This window comes from Embiotoca jacksoni, unplaced genomic scaffold, assembly GCF_022577435.1.
Source record: "Embiotoca jacksoni isolate LCO1_2020_lvr unplaced genomic scaffold, fEmbJac1.0.p SCAF_43, whole genome shotgun sequence".
NCBI classification, from domain to species: domain Eukaryota; kingdom Metazoa; phylum Chordata; class Actinopteri; family Embiotocidae; genus Embiotoca; species Embiotoca jacksoni.
This window is the reverse complement of record NW_027185396.1, coordinates 2,229,354-2,245,204: the sequence shown is the minus strand read 5'-3', so window position 1 is coordinate 2,245,204 and position 15,851 is coordinate 2,229,354. Positions and strand designations below refer to the sequence as shown.

Genomic DNA, 15,851 nt, shown 5'->3' with positions numbered 1-15,851 from the left:
TGTCTGTCTGTCCAGGCCCTGCTGACGGCGGTCACCTCCCCGCACATAGAGATCCACGAGGGCACGGTGCTGCTCACCGTGAGGACCTGCTACAACATCTACTTGGCCAGCCGCAACCTCATCAACCAGACGACGGCCAAGGCCACGCTCACGCAGATGCTCAACGTCATCTTCACGCGCATGGAGAACCAGGCCGTCAGTGCAGCGCCTGTTACCGACGCATTTCTGCATTGCATGTATCCTGACGACCGTCGTCAAGGAAATGAAGGAGCTTACCTCTTTAATTTTACTTTTACATAAGCATAAGCTAGGAAGGAAAACTTCCTCTTAACTGGAAGAAACCTCCGGCAGAAGCAGGCTCAGAGATGGGCGGAGCTTCTGCCTCGAGCGGTTGGAGGTGAGAGGAGAGCAGAGAGAGAAAAGGACAGCATAGATCCAAAACATGCAGCTCCATGGACATCTGCAATTGAAAGAACAGAAACTAGTATTAAAGTGGCCTCAATACATTTTGATTTTTAATATAAGTGTTCAAAAAGTTCAATATAGTTCATGAACAGCTGGCAGCTGCATCCATCCAATAATACCATGTCTGTCTAATCACAGCTGGAGCCTCAGCCGGTCTCAATAATCATCCTGTTTTCATCAGCTTAACATTATTAGTAGTAATTCAATAATATCGTAATAGCAACTCCACTTTATTATTACCTTCTTCAGATGAGCAGATTAACAGTCTGGACACGTACATACTTGTTAGAGAGCTTCACTGTTTTATTTCAACCAACTGTCCAAAAATACAAGAAAAAGCAGGAGATTCTCTTAATCTGAGAAACTGGAACCAGGAAATGTTTCTCTGCATGAAAAAAAAAAAATCACTTCAACAATTATCAGATAGTTGAATATTATAATAAAACAACAGTCTAACAGAAACTCTTTGAACACGTATAGTAAAAATCTAAATGTAATGTAAAGTCCCTTTAGGCCAATTTATTTTAATTTAAAACGCTTTTTATTTCCTTGACAGGATAGATGACAAAACAGCATAATATTTTTACTAGTAACTGAACTTAATTAAACCTTTCAGATTAATAAATAAATGAAAGTACATTATTGCCAGCATTATTGTTTTGGCATAAAAAGAAAAGTACCTCAGTTTGTTTTTAGGTTTTGTACTTCAGTGAATCTGTTCCGCTGCGTTCCTGTTGAATGTTTAATTATTTTAACTGAACTTTTGTGAACTTTCATGCTCATTACTGTTTTTTGTTTTGTTTTGTTTTTTAAAAAAGAAGCAGCTTGTTTATGAAATTAAATATTGACTTTTCTCACAATTTTAATAAAAATTATGTCACTTGTCGTTGTATAAAACACGTTCCCCTCGTGACTCTCAGGCTCTGGAGGCTCAGGAGCAGGAGAAGGACCGGCTGCGTCTGCCCCAGCAGAACCCGTCCCCGGTCCCGGGCAGCACGAGGTCCGGATCCTTCCGGTCCGACCGGACGCCGACCCCGGAGCCCCAGAGCTCCCCGTCCCCGGCAGCCAGCACTCCCGACCTCACCAACACCACCAGCTCCACGCCCCCCCCACCGCTGGACCAGGACCAGGACCAGGACCAGGCCCAGGCCCCAGACACACCATCAGTCAACGGAGAGCCTGAGGGGAGTAACGCTCCAATGAATGGAGGAGCTGAACAGGTCACACCATCCAGAGGTGGGTGTGAATTTTAAATCTTATTCAAGCCTGAAAACAACTTTCAGAGAAGTCTGTTTTAATTTCTCGCTCGCCAACCTTTTTTTTTTCTCTAATTTGTTTACGTCAGATTGTGTGTTTGAAGATGAAGGTGCAGAGTCGCCTCCTGCAGCCGCACCGCTGGCTGAAGAAGGAGACGAGCCAGAGAACGACTCAAATCCTGCCGAGTCAGCGGCGCCTGAAGGAGTGGAGGGAGAGCAGCAGCCGGCAGCGACTCACACTGGACCAGGTCACAGAGGACATATTATTCTCCCACAAGTCATTACAGTTGTTTTTTATTTTCATCATCGTAACCTGAAAACCCTCCGGCCTCTTCCCCAGAAGGTGAACATCCAGCCCCCGCCGTCACTGAGCAGACTGAGGTGGCGCCCCCCGCAGTCGGGACGGAGGGTCAGCAGATGAACGGCATCATCGAGGACCGCTCCTCCGTTTCCTCCACAGACATGCTGGTGAGCTCGTTAATAATTCATCAGAACGGACTGCAGCCTGTAAAGCTTCATTATTTACTCTCAATAAATTATACATTTGATTGGTTAGCATGTGAATGTGTGTTAGACTTTTCACTTCAAGTAAAGAGCAGCTCAATCAGTCCCTCCAGGAAATCTGGCGATCGCAATAATTAACGCAGATTCAAGCAAACTACAATATTGGCAAGAGTTTGCAATTTTTATAAAAATCCCAAGATTTTTTTTTGTGCAAAAAAGCTCGTCAGCAGAGTCTGTGCTGAAAGTATTAACAGCATAAAATAAGTATTTTCAAACACAAACTCACTTTATTAACAACAATAACTCCTCATCCTGTTTTCATCACCAAATAAAACCTAATAAAATGAGCAGAATAACAGGAAGTGACGGGGTTTGTGGGTAATGGGGTCTTCACATTAAAACGATCTAATTAAATATTTCTTATCAAAGGAAGTGATTCCATATTATTGGATGTTAAATAATTTTTATATTTATTTGAATGAACATGAATTAAACAGCATCTAAAGCTCTTATTTTGACAGCTGATGTCGTCCTTGTTTCTATATTCCAGTCACAGACGCTCTGTTCTGGAAACATACGCAGCTTTTAGGACCTTTTAGGAGCTTTTATCTCCACGGTTCTCTAAGTTCACTAAAAGATTAAATAAAACATGAGAACTAAAATAGTTCTGTGATGTGCAGCATGCTTATTATCACAGGAAGTGATTTGATTACATATTTATTCCTTCATCAGGTAGCGCTTTAAAAGAAATCAAATTTTTCTTTCTTGACTTGCAATTTTATCTTATTCCTGCAATTTTAAGCAAAACAATTCACTTAAAACTGCAAAGTACGCAATTATTATATAATATATATATATATATAAAATATATATATCACAATTTTTGAGAAAATACACCTCAGAATCAAACATCTTTGATCGCAACAATCACAAAAAAAACTCAAAAATCCTGGAGGGACTGTTAAATGTCCTGAAACACCAAAAATACCATTATTCCGTGGAAGAAACGTTTGAGGGCTTTTGTTTTAAAGCCGGTGTGTCCCAGAGGATGGTATTAACGTGCTTGGTGTGTGTCAGGACGCCGAGGCCCTGCAGGGACCCCACAGCGCCGCTCGCTTCTCCCACATCCTGCAGAAAGACGCCTTCCTGGTGTTCCGCTCTCTGTGCAAACTCTCCATGAAGCCCCTCGCCGACGGACCTCCGGACCCAAAGTGAGTGCTTCTACGCTGCTTCCAGCAACCTCTGCATCCAAGTCTGAACTCATCTCAGGCACATCATGTTTTCCATGACGGTATTTTTAAAGAAGCTTCCTGTAACATCCTGACCTGGAATTCTTAGCGTGATTATATTTACGTTAACGATGGATTCAGCTGTTTTCTTTTGTTTTGCTGTAGTTTTGTTGTCACGCTGCACTTTGCCAGAATAAGTGTAGCTGCCTTTGGCTCACGTACAACCTCCGCAGGGGAACTTGCCCTTTTCCATGCTGTCAGCTCTGGTTACTGAAACATGAGTCCCCGAGGCGGTCGGGGTGAATAGACCGGAGTAAAATGAAACCCTGAAGACGCTCACAGAGAAGGCCGTCTGGCTTTCATTAGAAGCCCTTCTGGATCACCATAATACCTGCATAGATCACCTGTCCGCCCGCTTCCTCTCGCCTGCAGGTCCCACGAGCTGCGGTCTAAGATAGTGTCGCTGCAGCTGCTGCTGTCCGTGCTGCAGGGTGCCGGGCCCGTGTTTCGCACCCACGAGATGTTCGTGAACGCCATCAAACAGTATCTGTGCGTGGCGTTGTCCAAGAACGGCGTCTCCTCTGTGCCCGAGGTGTTCGAGCTCTCGCTGGCCATCTTCCTCACGCTGCTGTCCCACTTTAAAGTCCACCTGAAGATGCAGATCGAGGTACTAAAACAGAGTATCGGGAGCGCACGCTGTCGTCTGTGGCCTGGAAATATCTGAGATTAAGTGGGCGATACATGTCCTGTATTTCTGTTCATCTCAGGTGTTTTTCCGGGAAATCTTTCTGACCATCCTGGAGACGTCGTCCAGCTCCTTTGAGCACAAGTGGATGGTTATCCAGACGCTGACACGCATCTGTGCCGGTACAAACGCACACATACGAGTACAAAGTACAAACACACTCGCTTTAACAGCTGCTTCACACGTCTCAAAGGACCAAAGGCCAATTTGTGGTTCCAGCTGATGAATTCTTTAAAACGAGGACTCGCTCACTTCCAACACGTTCCACACATGTGCATCAGCATGACAGCAAGAGGAGGAGCTCCTGTGATTGTTGGGTTGTGGTTTTTTTGCAGAATAACTAGTTAGCTGTAGTTGTAGGTCGCTCATCACAATTAGAGTTATGATACGTTAATAAACAATTAGTTGGACTTAACTGAAGCTGATTGAGCATCTGAAGCATGCAGTTGTCGTTCAGTATATAAGGCCTCAGTCTGTTCACACCAAACACGAAGCGAATTATTCCCGCAGAGCGATTACATTCAAAGTCAATGCAAAGACGTGAATTCACGCCGGGCGACGCGAAAGGATGCAAATTTGCGTCCGTGTCCGAGTTGGAAATATTTAATACGCGCTTCGTGTTTGGTCTGAACACATCATGAGATTGATTCTGACTTGTTCAGCTCCATCGTAGCACTTAGTACATTTTTCCAAAAGTTGTTGCCCTACAATACAAAGTTTTCTGATTATTATCGCTTGTCAGCGTCGTAAACTAAATGGTAAGGCATCGTGTTTTTGTGAAAATTATTATGATTTTTCTGACATTTCAATGAAAATACAGAATATTTCAGCAAATTTCAACATGCTCAAATTATAATGTCAACAAAGTACTGTTACATTTTAGCACAGAAGCTGTAAAATAGATTTTATTATTGCCAGCGTGGCGTCACAAAGTTTGAGTTGCTGCAAAAGCCCTGATTGTAAAACTGATCACCTGTTGTGTGTAAAAACAACCGTACGGACAGGTTTTTATAACCCTCCATGTTTCTCCCTCCAGACGCCCAGTGCGTGGTCGACATCTATGTAAACTACGACTGTGACTTGAACGCCGCCAACATTTTTGAGCGTCTGGTGAGCGACCTGTCGAAGATCGCTCAGGGCCGGAGCGGGCAGGAGCTCGGCATGACGCCTCTGCAGGTACACCGACGCTCCAAGTCACCGTGACGCAAACTTAGACTGTAGATTCAAAATGGACCTACTTTCTGGGTCTGAAAAATGAAGCTAGTGTGGAAGTGCTTTAAAGTGCAATATGACTGAGGGCCACTAGGGGCTGGATAAACTCCCTCCTTCTGATCAGTGTTCTGGTCGTCCTTCTGGAAATAATTCCATCATTGATTAGATATTAGGTCTCAAAGAGAGCGACGTTTCGAGGTGTTCCTAGTTTGAATGACAGGCCTGGGGTGCAGTCAGGTTTCCTGTATATGTGGGCGGGGCGTAGTGGCTGCCCAAAGTATATTTAGCGATCCAGTTCAGCATTTTTAAAAATGTATTTATTAATTAATTTTTTTATCTGTCAGAGAGAACGTAACTATCAACCCGATCAATTAAGGAGTATGAGTGTAACGGAGAGGGCGGCGGCAGGATGGAGCTCCGCCCTCCGTGTAACACGCAGAGATCAGAGGACAGAAACACGGCAGAGACTCTCACACTGAGCTGGAAACAACCAAATAAATAAGTTAGGTAAATATCATAAATATGATATTTTGGGCTGAACTCTAACAGTGGGCGGAGCTACGAGTGAGCAAGAGATCAAAGTTACACTGCAGGTCTTCTGAACACCCGAACTTTTCAAATTAAAAGCCCTCAAGTTTCACACAGGGTCCAGCTATCTACTGGGTTTTGACTTGGACGTGCTGCTTTCAGGAGCAGCAGAGCGTCCCAATCGATTTTATTAGTTTAATTTTATATCAGAACCCTTTATTTGACGCTTTTCAAACTATTTTGGCCACACAAGGTTGCGTACACGGCAGTAAACATTCAGGGACCAGGGTCACCTCCATCCTCAGCTGCAGGAGTCCCTGTGGACACGTCGGTCAGACGCCGTGCCGCCTGCCAACACATAACTAACTTCTCAACCAATGGGAAACTCTGTACATGAACCTGGATTTTTTTTTTTTTAATAACCTCAGGAGCTGAGCCTTCGTAAAAAAGGTCTGGAGTGTCTCGTGTCCATCCTCAAATGTATGGTGGAGTGGAGCAAAGACATGTACGTCAACCCCAACCTTCAAGCCAACCTGGGTAAGTGTGTCGTGTGCAGTAAACGCAGGAGTGCTGCACGGGAGCGTGAAGACGTAACTCTGCTGCGTCTGCAGGTCAGGAGCATCCGTCCGACAGCGAGGGAGTCGAGCTGAAGCTGCCGGACCACCTGGCGGGACGTCGGGACAGCGTCAGCTCTCTGGACTCCACCGTGTCCTCCAGCGTCGCCACGTCGCAGGCCGACCACCCGGAGCAGTACGAGGTCATCAAACAGCAGAAGGACATCATCGAGCACGGCATCGAACTGTGAGCTGCGTCTCAGGATTAGTCAGGATTGGACTGTTATCCATCGGGGAACATTTACACTTCTGCTCTGTTCGTTTGGTGTCGAGAGAAGCTGAGCGTCGATCTCTCTGTTCTGTCTGCAGCTTCAACAAGAAGCCGAAGCGCGGCGTCCAGTACCTGCAGGACCAGGGCATGCTGGGATCCACGGCCGAGGACATCGCCCAGTTCCTGCACCAGGAGGACAGACTGGACACGGTGAGGCTTCGCTGGAGCAATATTACACGAGAGCCTCGGTCCTCACCGACTGTCGCACCAATAATCACGTTAAAACACCCTCCAGTGTAAAACTGTGATTACACAAGTTAAACTAAATAAAACATGTAATCTAAATGTTTTCATATTGTGGAGCAATTCACTCAAAATATACAACTTTTTGGTAGCGCGATCTCCGTTTCCATGGCAACACATGGGGTATGACTAGGAACTGAAAAACAATCAGTTGCCTCTCATTATGTATGTAATGTTTACTACTCCAGGAAGTAGTCTGACCCTTAGCAACCACCTAGCAACAGAGGATTTCTAGTCTCCAACTGAATAAATACAGAACATAGAAACACTAAACTGATCAGCTAGTTCAGTCTGGTTGGAACAAAGATGTCTGATGAACTAAGATATCTGATGGACAAAGATATCTGATGAACAAAGATATCTGACAGACAAAGATATCTGATGAACAAAGATATCTGATGAACAAAGATATCCATGTTCTCATGTGTTTTTAACATTTTAGCTCCGTGTCATGTGTTCAAACCAAACCGGTCCAGCTAGCCTCCTCTAGGATTGTAAGTGCGTGACTATCCGTGGTGTTACGGTACGGGTGCTCAGAGCGACCAACAAGGACCAAAAGAGACCCGACTTCACCAAATGGGTCATTTAATAGAACTATAACAAGTAGAAACTACATTAGATTACATGTTATATGAAACTATTCTAATTCTATATTCCATTGAGGAGGTGGAGTGATATTTGTAGTGATGAGTAGGATGTGATGTTGATTTGTTCCAAGTGTTCAATTGACCAATCAGACCCCCCCTCCCCCCACTGTCTTATCTCTACAGACGCAGGTGGGTGAGTTCCTGGGCGAGAACATCAAGTTCAACAAAGAGGTGATGTACTGCTACGTGGACCAGCTGGACTTCTGCGGCCGGGACTTCGTCTCTGCGCTCCGAGCGTACCTGGAAGGCTTCCGGCTGCCGGGCGAAGCCCAGAAGATCGACAGGCTCATGGAGAAGTTCGCTGCTCGCTACCTGGAGTGCAACCAGGGGTAAGAGTGTCAGTGTGGGACGGTTTGGGGAGGTTTTATTTGCTGCTTAACAAAGTGACTCCAGAGGGAGGTCGCCGCCCTGATGTGTGTCCTCGTTTGCAGACAGACGTTGTTTGCCAGTGCAGACACGGCCTACGTGCTGGCGTACTCCATCATCATGCTCACCACAGACCTGCACAGTCCTCAGGTGAGTCCTGTCCATGTGTGGGTCAACAGATACGACTGCATGATGTCTCCATTATGAATGGTTATTAAGGATTTCCAGTTGTCTTTAGGCACAAGGTGTCACGATGTGTTGTTGTTGTTGTTTACTAAAGGTCAGCAGCAACGCTTTACACATTTTTTTTAACTTTGTTTTGGTTTCAGCAACTGACTACAGTCAAATTCACCTTTTTTTCAGCTGTTTTTCTTATTTTTCTTTTCTTTTTTTTTTTTACAGCTGCATATATATTTATAGACAATTCAACAAAATACAATTAAGAAAACGGAAAACTATATTTCTATCCCAGCTTAAAAATATATATACTTGGAAAAGAACAAAGATACAACTTACAAAAGGATTTCAGACAAGAATCCAAACAACAGAATCACAAACAAAGCAAAACGGTGTGTAACTGCACAGCGAGGTGCATGAAGTGATCCAGGTGTAATTCAGACCCCTTCATTGTGTTAATATAAAAGTTGCAGGACTCCATCTTTTACTAAATATTTATTTTTGGAGTTTTGAGGAATTTGTTATTTGTTCCCTCATTTGCTCGGTCCACATATTAAATGTCAGGTTTTAACCTCTTGGCTGTGATGCATTTAGTTGCTGCTGTTATCAACATCTGTAAAAGATGATTTTAAGCCAACAGTGCCACCTTTGGATCCTTTGAAAGGTTTTGATGAAATACTCTTACGTTTTACACATTTGACTTTGAAGATGTTTTGAAGTAAACAATTTGATCTCCTTCAGACCAAAAACAGATGCGAGGAGTTTCAGTTTGAGTGACAGATCTCCTGAACGTTATCACAGCGAGTCCTCCTGATCACATCACATCGTGTTGTAAGCGAGCTGCGTTCAGCTTTCCTCCCCAGCGTCCCGCTGTTTCTTTCCGGAGCCGTCGCCGTGCGTTGATCACTGCGGTGGTTTCTTTAAAACCAACGTCCTGATGTATCTCAGCTCACACACTGCTGCGACGCAGGAAGTAAAGTCTGAAATTCAAAGCTTGGGAGGAGCAGGTGTGAAATATGGTTGCCGGGTTGACACACAGGCTGTAACCGGGGACAACCAGAGGGTGACGGGCGGTGACACGACGTCAGACAATGAACACACTTCCAGAGCAGGAAAGAATAACGGCAGGAAAGTTGCTAGATGTGTTTTTCTCCATCCAGCATCGCACTATAAGACAAAAGCCCAGCAGCAGCCTCGTCTTTTGTTTCACTCCGTTTTACCTTCCTGTTTTTCCTCAGCGGCTTTTTGCCTAATTTCTGGACTTTAAACAAATCCAGTCCGGTGAAATATGATCAGTAAAACTTATTATTTATGTTTAAAACTTACAAAACATCCTTGATATTTTCAATCACTGATCTCTTTGTTGAGGTGACAACATCAGGGTATTTAACTGATTGGTCTTGTGGGATAAATATGCTGCTTCCAGACAAAACTACAAATCACACCAGCTGTGACGGAGTTCATTTATCTCAGAAGTCTAAATGGAAAAGTTGAAGTGATGCAAAATTTTGTTTGTGACAGACTTTTTAAATGTCCCCTGAAATGTTATAACTAAGTTATAATAGAAGCTAATACTTACTTCCTAATTATCTTAGCCACACATTAGGTGGCTTGTTTGTGTCGGTTAATGTATAATAATATAATGATAAGCTTTATTTGTACAGCAGCTTTCATACATATAATGCAACTCAAAGTGCTTTAAAGGAGATGATAAAAGCAAAAACATAAAATAGGATAATGCAGTTAATAAAACAAGCTTTGGATAAAAACATAAAACTTGTATAGAAATAAAAAGGATTAAATTAAATGAAAATTACGTAAAAGGAAGTTCATAGAAGTCTTGAGCTGTTTCCTAAAAGCTGTCAACAGAAGTTGCTGATCTAATTTTCTCATTAATTTAACCATAACTTTCAACCACTTTGTGTCTCGATCCTGTTTGTTCATGCAGGTAAAGAACAAAATGACGAAGGAGCAGTACATCAAGATGAACCGCGGCATCAACGACAGCAAGGACCTGCCCGAAGAGTATCTGTCCTCCATCTACGACGAGATCGCAGGCAAGAAGATCGCCATGAAGGAGAGCAAAGAGTTCTCCATCACCCCGAAGTCCACCAAGCAGAGTGAGTGTCGGCATCACTGCCTCAAGTGAAACGGATCGGTCTGAAGTCATTGAATAACCATGAGAAACCTCTCGCTGCTGCTCCTCCTCCTCCTCCTCCTTCCTTCTTCCTCCTTCCTCCTCCTCCTCCTCCTCCTCCTCCTCCTCCTCCTCCTCCTCCTCCTCCTCCAGGTGTAGCCAGTGAGAAACAGCGTCGTCTGCTGTACAACGTGGAGATGGAGCAGATGGCAAAGACGGCCAAAGCTCTGATGGAGGCCGTCAGCCACGCTCAGGCTCCCTTCTTCAGCGCCACACATCTGGATCACGTCCGACCCATGTTCAAGGTATCACCGTCTATTATAGTGAATTATGACCAAATAACAATTAACAAGTTTACAATGTTCGTGTACATTATTCAAACATTAGCGGTGTCGTTTGGAAAAAGCTGCTGAATTCACTGAACCATGATTATAGATGAGGGTTAGATCTCCTCTGATTCAGCTCTCTGAAACTGAAACTCTCGAGGTTTGAGGTTTTTTCTGTCACCAGTTAAATCAGCACTGTAAATGTTTAACAGCTGTGTTCAAGAAAGACACAAAACATTAAAACTGTGCGTGCAATCAGCTCATTGTGTTTCCAGACATTTAACTTGGGTGAAGGTCGGATCTCTTTTTTTTTTACCAATTCATGCAGAAATCGAGGTCATTTTAAATTCCTGTTTTGCTGCCGCTCCTCTTTGCACGCTGTAGAAGAAAACTGTGACACTCAGTCAGATATCAGACGTGTTGTAAACATCCGCTCACGGATGAAGTGTGTGTTCAGCTGGCGTGGACTCCCCTGCTGGCAGCGTTCAGCGTGGGCCTGCAGGACTGCGACGACCCGGAGGTGGCCTCGCTGTGTCTGGAGGGCATCCGGTGTGCCATCAGGATCGCCTGCATCTTCAGCATGCAGGTCAGCTGATGTTCACACGCATGTTTCATACGTGATGTTTGTGACCGTGTCGTAGTAACAGTCCTCTCCGTCTGCAGCTGGAGCGAGACGCGTACGTTCAGGCGTTGGCCAGATTCACCCTGCTGACGGCCAGTTCCAGCATCACGGAGATGAAGCAGAAGAACATCGACACCATCAAGACTCTGATCACTGTGGCTCACACGGATGGAAACTACCTCGGCAACTCCTGGCACGAGGTGGAAATACAGTTCAATCTCAAACAATCGGGAAATAACCTCCTTTTTAAGTGAACAAATGTGACTAATATTTTAACTGGAGCTCTGCACAGCTGTTCTGATATTTGAGCTTCATGCGTCTGTGTGTTGTAGATCCTGAGGTGCATCAGTCAGCTGGAGCTCGCCCAGCTGATCGGCACGGGGGTGAAGACGCGCTACATCTCCGGGGTGGTCCGGGACAGGGAGGCCGGCATCAAGGGTTTACCCTCCGGCACAGAGGAGTTCATGCCCCTGGGGCTGGGTACGACACACATACACAACCAAACCTCTCTACACTGTGATACAACAAGTAGCTCCGCCCCCAGAGATCTGATTGGTCAACATCATGAACAAATCATCATGACATCACATCCTGTTCATCACTAGAAATATCACTCCATCTCCTCATGGGAAAATAGAATTAGACTAGAGTTTCATATAATATGTAATATAATGTAGTTTCTACTTGTTATAGGTCTATTAAATGACCCATTTGGTGAAGTCGGGTCTCTTTTGGTCCTTTTTGGTCGCTCTGAGCACCCGTACCGTAACACCACAGATAGTCACGCACTTACAATCCTAGCATTTAGATTGCATGTTTTATTTCATTGGTAACTTGTTGTATAATCACAATATTACACTGGAGGATGTGTTTTAACGTGATTATTGACTCGACAGCATCACTGACGTCAAGTGTCATTCTGCTTAATTTAACCTCTATCAACATATCTGTCCTGATTCCCTACGACAGCGCGCGCACAGTCTGCTTATTATCCATGTGTTTTACGTGTCTGCGGCCTGACTGTGTACATCAGCTGGTGTTAAATGTGTTTTTTTTATTGCAGGTAACCTGGTGGGAAGTCAAGACAAGAGACAGATGGCTCACATCCAGGAGTCGGTGGGAGAAACCAGCTCCCAGAGTGTGGTGGTGGCTGTGGACAGGTGAGACTAAACTCATGGGACATTATTAAAACAGCGGGATCTGAGTTTGTCCTTCATGGTGAACGGATGCTCGTCGTTCCACCAAACGTTAAAGCTCCTTTTCTATTTGCAGGATCTTCACCGGTTCCACGAGACTCGATGGAAATGCGATCGGTGAGTGTGTCGCCGTGTGGCATGAAGGACAACATGTTTTTAAAGCAACGAAGAGCCCCTCACCGGGCGTTTCCTTTTGATGGTTGCAGTGGACTTCGTGCGGTGGCTGTGTGCGGTGTCCATGGACGAGCTGGCGTCGGCACACCAGCCGAGGATGTTCAGCCTGCAGAAGATCGTGGAGATATCCTACTACAACATGAACCGCATTCGGCTGCAGTGGTCTCGAATCTGGCAGGTCATCGGAGACCACTTCAACAAGGTCAGAGGGCCGAAGGGTCCGCAAAGTTAAAAAAAACTGGAAGATTCTTCAGGCAGAAGTGGGACTACAAACTATTTTCCACACGACTGACGGAGTAAATCGGCGTCATTAAAGTCGACCTTTCGTAGCCAACCGGCAGCGAGTTTGTGCCACTCACATCTGAACACAGCAGATCCAGAAAATAAAATACAATTCTGGTCAATTTTCACAATAAAACACCCCAAGTGAAAACACTTCACTACATCAGCGTCTACCCCGGCGGTCTTTAGAGAAACGCGTTCTCCTCTTCCAGACTCGGTATGTGAAGTAGTTCCACAATAAACAGGAGGATTCATGTTTTAATGACTAAAACACAGCAGCTGTATTAACTGTGTCTGCAGGCTGCAGCGCAAAGTAGGAAATAACAACAATAAACACAAAACGGACAGAAAAGAAACCGTTTGACAACTTTTACCTGAAATGAAGGAAACGTGATCAAATGAGGAGAGAAGATAAAACACAGATGAAGCCACGCAGAGGACGGAACAAAATCCCATTCATGGGAACATCCCGGTTCCAGTCTGTTGTTGGTGAGGGTGGGATGACGGCGTTCCTTCGGTCCTGTATGAACCCTGAGGACTGATTTATTACCGCTACGGGGCTCTTTGATTATGTCCACGCAGGCTGTGTGTCTGCAGCATCCAGACATCGTCTTTTATTTTAATTCACTGTTGAGATTGTACATTTATGTTGTATTTACATTCCTCAGAGCTTTTCATTTACCAGGAAGTGTCACTAAGGCACAAACATCCAAAAAGGGATGATCTTAAGTCAAAAATGCCATTTTATTCTCAGACATATTCTCATAGACTTGTGTATGAACTTTTTTTTTCGTATTTTGGACGACGTATGACTTTTTCGCTTCTGTGTTCTTTAGAAGTTTGATGCCAACAACATTTCAGAGTCTCTTATCTTTTGTCAAACTTGCTGCTCTAAAATGTTTGATCAGAAGTGAATGAAATGAATGAGCGTGAGAATGGCCTCAGCTCTGTGTTAGCATTTTTAGCATCTTTCAGCTTTTTGTTTTTGTTTTCCCACCTGCATCTTTTTCTTCTGTTTAGATTCAGTCTGGCTGCTTTCATCACACCACAGACACAAACAGTTAGAAAATACCAACGAAAGAGACCGATATTTCCCTCTGACATCAGTGGAGACAAAAACAGCCAAAAGTTGAATTAATGTTGGAGTTACATTCAGATGGAAGCTGCTGCTGTCCTGTAACAGCTGGATGTGTTTGGAAGAAACGTTGTCATGGTGTTTGTGAAACAGAATGAATTGAATTGTTGGTCTCTGACTCTCCTGCGCCCCCTGCAGGTGGGTTGCAACCCCAACGAGGACGTCGCCATCTTTGCTGTGGACTCGCTGAGGCAGCTCTCCATGAAGTTCCTGGAGAAAGGAGAGCTGGCCAACTTCCGCTTCCAGAAGGACTTCCTGCGGCCTTTCGAGCACATCATGAAGAAGAACAGGTGAAAGGAGAAATTGTTTTTTTCATTAACATGTTAAATGCAGTGATGTTTCACTAACTTTAACCTTGCGTCCTCCACCCCCCCCACTCCACTCAGGTCCCCCACCATCAGAGACATGGTGATCCGCTGTGTGACTCAGATGGTGAACTCGCAGGCGGCCAACATCCGGTCCGGCTGGAAGAACATCTTCTCGGTGTTCCACCAGGCCGCCTCCGACCACGACGAGACCATCGTGGAGCTGGCCTTCCAGACCACGGGCCACATCGTCAGTGAGTCGGACGCTCACCGGACCCGTCCTGCTTTTCTTGTGTTTCAGTATGAGAGGAGAGAGATTTGACTCTTGTCTTTTTGTCCCTCCTCCACTAGTGAACACCTTCCAGCAGCACTTTGCAGCCGCCATCGACTCCTTCCAGGACGCAGTGAAGTGCCTGTCGGAGTTCGTGTGTAATGCAGCGTTTCCTGACACCAGCATGGAGGCCATCCGACTCATCCGGCACTGTGCTAAATACGTCTCCGAGAGGCCGCAGGTGGGAACAGCTGATCGCTCGCCACACGGCCAGAATCTAGTTCATCAATTTGTATTTACTCCCTGTTTTTTAAATTTGCGTGAGGTTTTTAGTGAGTCATATTTCTTGATTTCTTGATGACCGTGTCCGTGTCCAGGCTCTGAGGGAATACACCAGCGACGACATGAATGTTGCCCCCGGCGACCGGGTGTGGGTCCGCGGCTGGTTTCCCATCCTGTTCGAGCTTTCTTGTATCATCAACCGCTGCAAGCTGGACGTCCGGACCAGGTCGGCTCAGCTTGTGTTTTTTTTAGATTAACTATCATCACCTCTTTCAGAGAATCTGACGCCTGGAGTCAGCTGCACTTTCACCTCATAGATCACAGAAACAAAAACAAGAGGCTCCTTCCAGCTTCTGATTCGGTATCATCGTGTTCAGAGGGTTGTTTTCAGTTTTAAAAGTCTTGCGGTTGTTGTTCATTTATTACAGTTCACACTTTATTTTTATTTAGGAAACATGACAAATATCGTGTAGAAATACAGGGCTCACGTCCCCTCAACCATCATCCAAAACTCAGAGCACAAGTTATTAATATTATCTTTTTGATTTCATTGTGTAGATTTATTGCTTTACGGCTCAAAATGCCTGATCAATTCTCCGTTGTTATCCGTTCATATTTTAATATTTTTCTGTGGGCATAAATGAAGTTAAACTCTGTACAACTTTTTCATAAACGCTGCCCTTTAATGTGTTTAGTACCACACGCTAGTGGAAGGCTTTTTGTACAACAAAATAAAAGCTTGAATATGACTGAAAACATTAAAATGCCGTAACACAAGCTTGTGAGCGGAGGGAGAGAGCTGTACAAAGCTTCAAGGGTTTAAAGGATTAAAATGCTACTTTTGTGCTTCAGCTTTCTTTACTT

At 44.8% G+C, this 15,851-nt stretch overlaps 1 protein-coding gene across 3 annotated transcripts in view; it reads left to right on the top strand.

Annotated features, from left to right (window-relative positions):
- arfgef2 (ADP-ribosylation factor guanine nucleotide-exchange factor 2 (brefeldin A-inhibited)) overlaps positions 1-15,851 on the top strand; it is a 34,364-nt gene that overhangs the window by 9,028 nt on the left and 9,485 nt on the right. For 2 of the 3 annotated variants that reach the window (XM_069169262.1, XM_069169260.1), the window contains exons 5-29: positions 16-195; positions 1,386-1,701; positions 1,811-1,969; positions 2,062-2,189; positions 3,303-3,436; positions 3,887-4,121; positions 4,222-4,321; positions 5,236-5,375; positions 6,368-6,476; positions 6,551-6,740; positions 6,863-6,974; positions 7,838-8,043; positions 8,146-8,230; positions 10,206-10,377; positions 10,548-10,699; positions 11,178-11,306; positions 11,384-11,542; positions 11,675-11,822; positions 12,406-12,502; positions 12,615-12,655; positions 12,745-12,914; positions 14,268-14,419; positions 14,516-14,688; positions 14,786-14,946; positions 15,083-15,213. In XM_069169262.1, coding sequence (XP_069025363.1) covers positions 16-195; positions 1,386-1,701; positions 1,811-1,969; positions 2,062-2,189; positions 3,303-3,436; positions 3,887-4,121; positions 4,222-4,321; positions 5,236-5,375; positions 6,368-6,476; positions 6,551-6,740; positions 6,863-6,974; positions 7,838-8,043; positions 8,146-8,230; positions 10,206-10,377; positions 10,548-10,699; positions 11,178-11,306; positions 11,384-11,542; positions 11,675-11,822; positions 12,406-12,502; positions 12,615-12,655; positions 12,745-12,914; positions 14,268-14,419; positions 14,516-14,688; positions 14,786-14,946; positions 15,083-15,213 — 3,779 coding nt within the window. The remainder of the gene's footprint in view (positions 1-15; positions 196-1,385; positions 1,702-1,810; positions 1,970-2,061; positions 2,190-3,302; positions 3,437-3,886; positions 4,122-4,221; positions 4,322-5,235; positions 5,376-6,367; positions 6,477-6,550; positions 6,741-6,862; positions 6,975-7,837; positions 8,044-8,145; positions 8,231-10,205; positions 10,378-10,547; positions 10,700-11,177; positions 11,307-11,383; positions 11,543-11,674; positions 11,823-12,405; positions 12,503-12,614; positions 12,656-12,744; positions 12,915-14,267; positions 14,420-14,515; positions 14,689-14,785; positions 14,947-15,082; positions 15,214-15,851) is intronic. The other variant, XM_069169261.1, reaches the window with a different exon arrangement.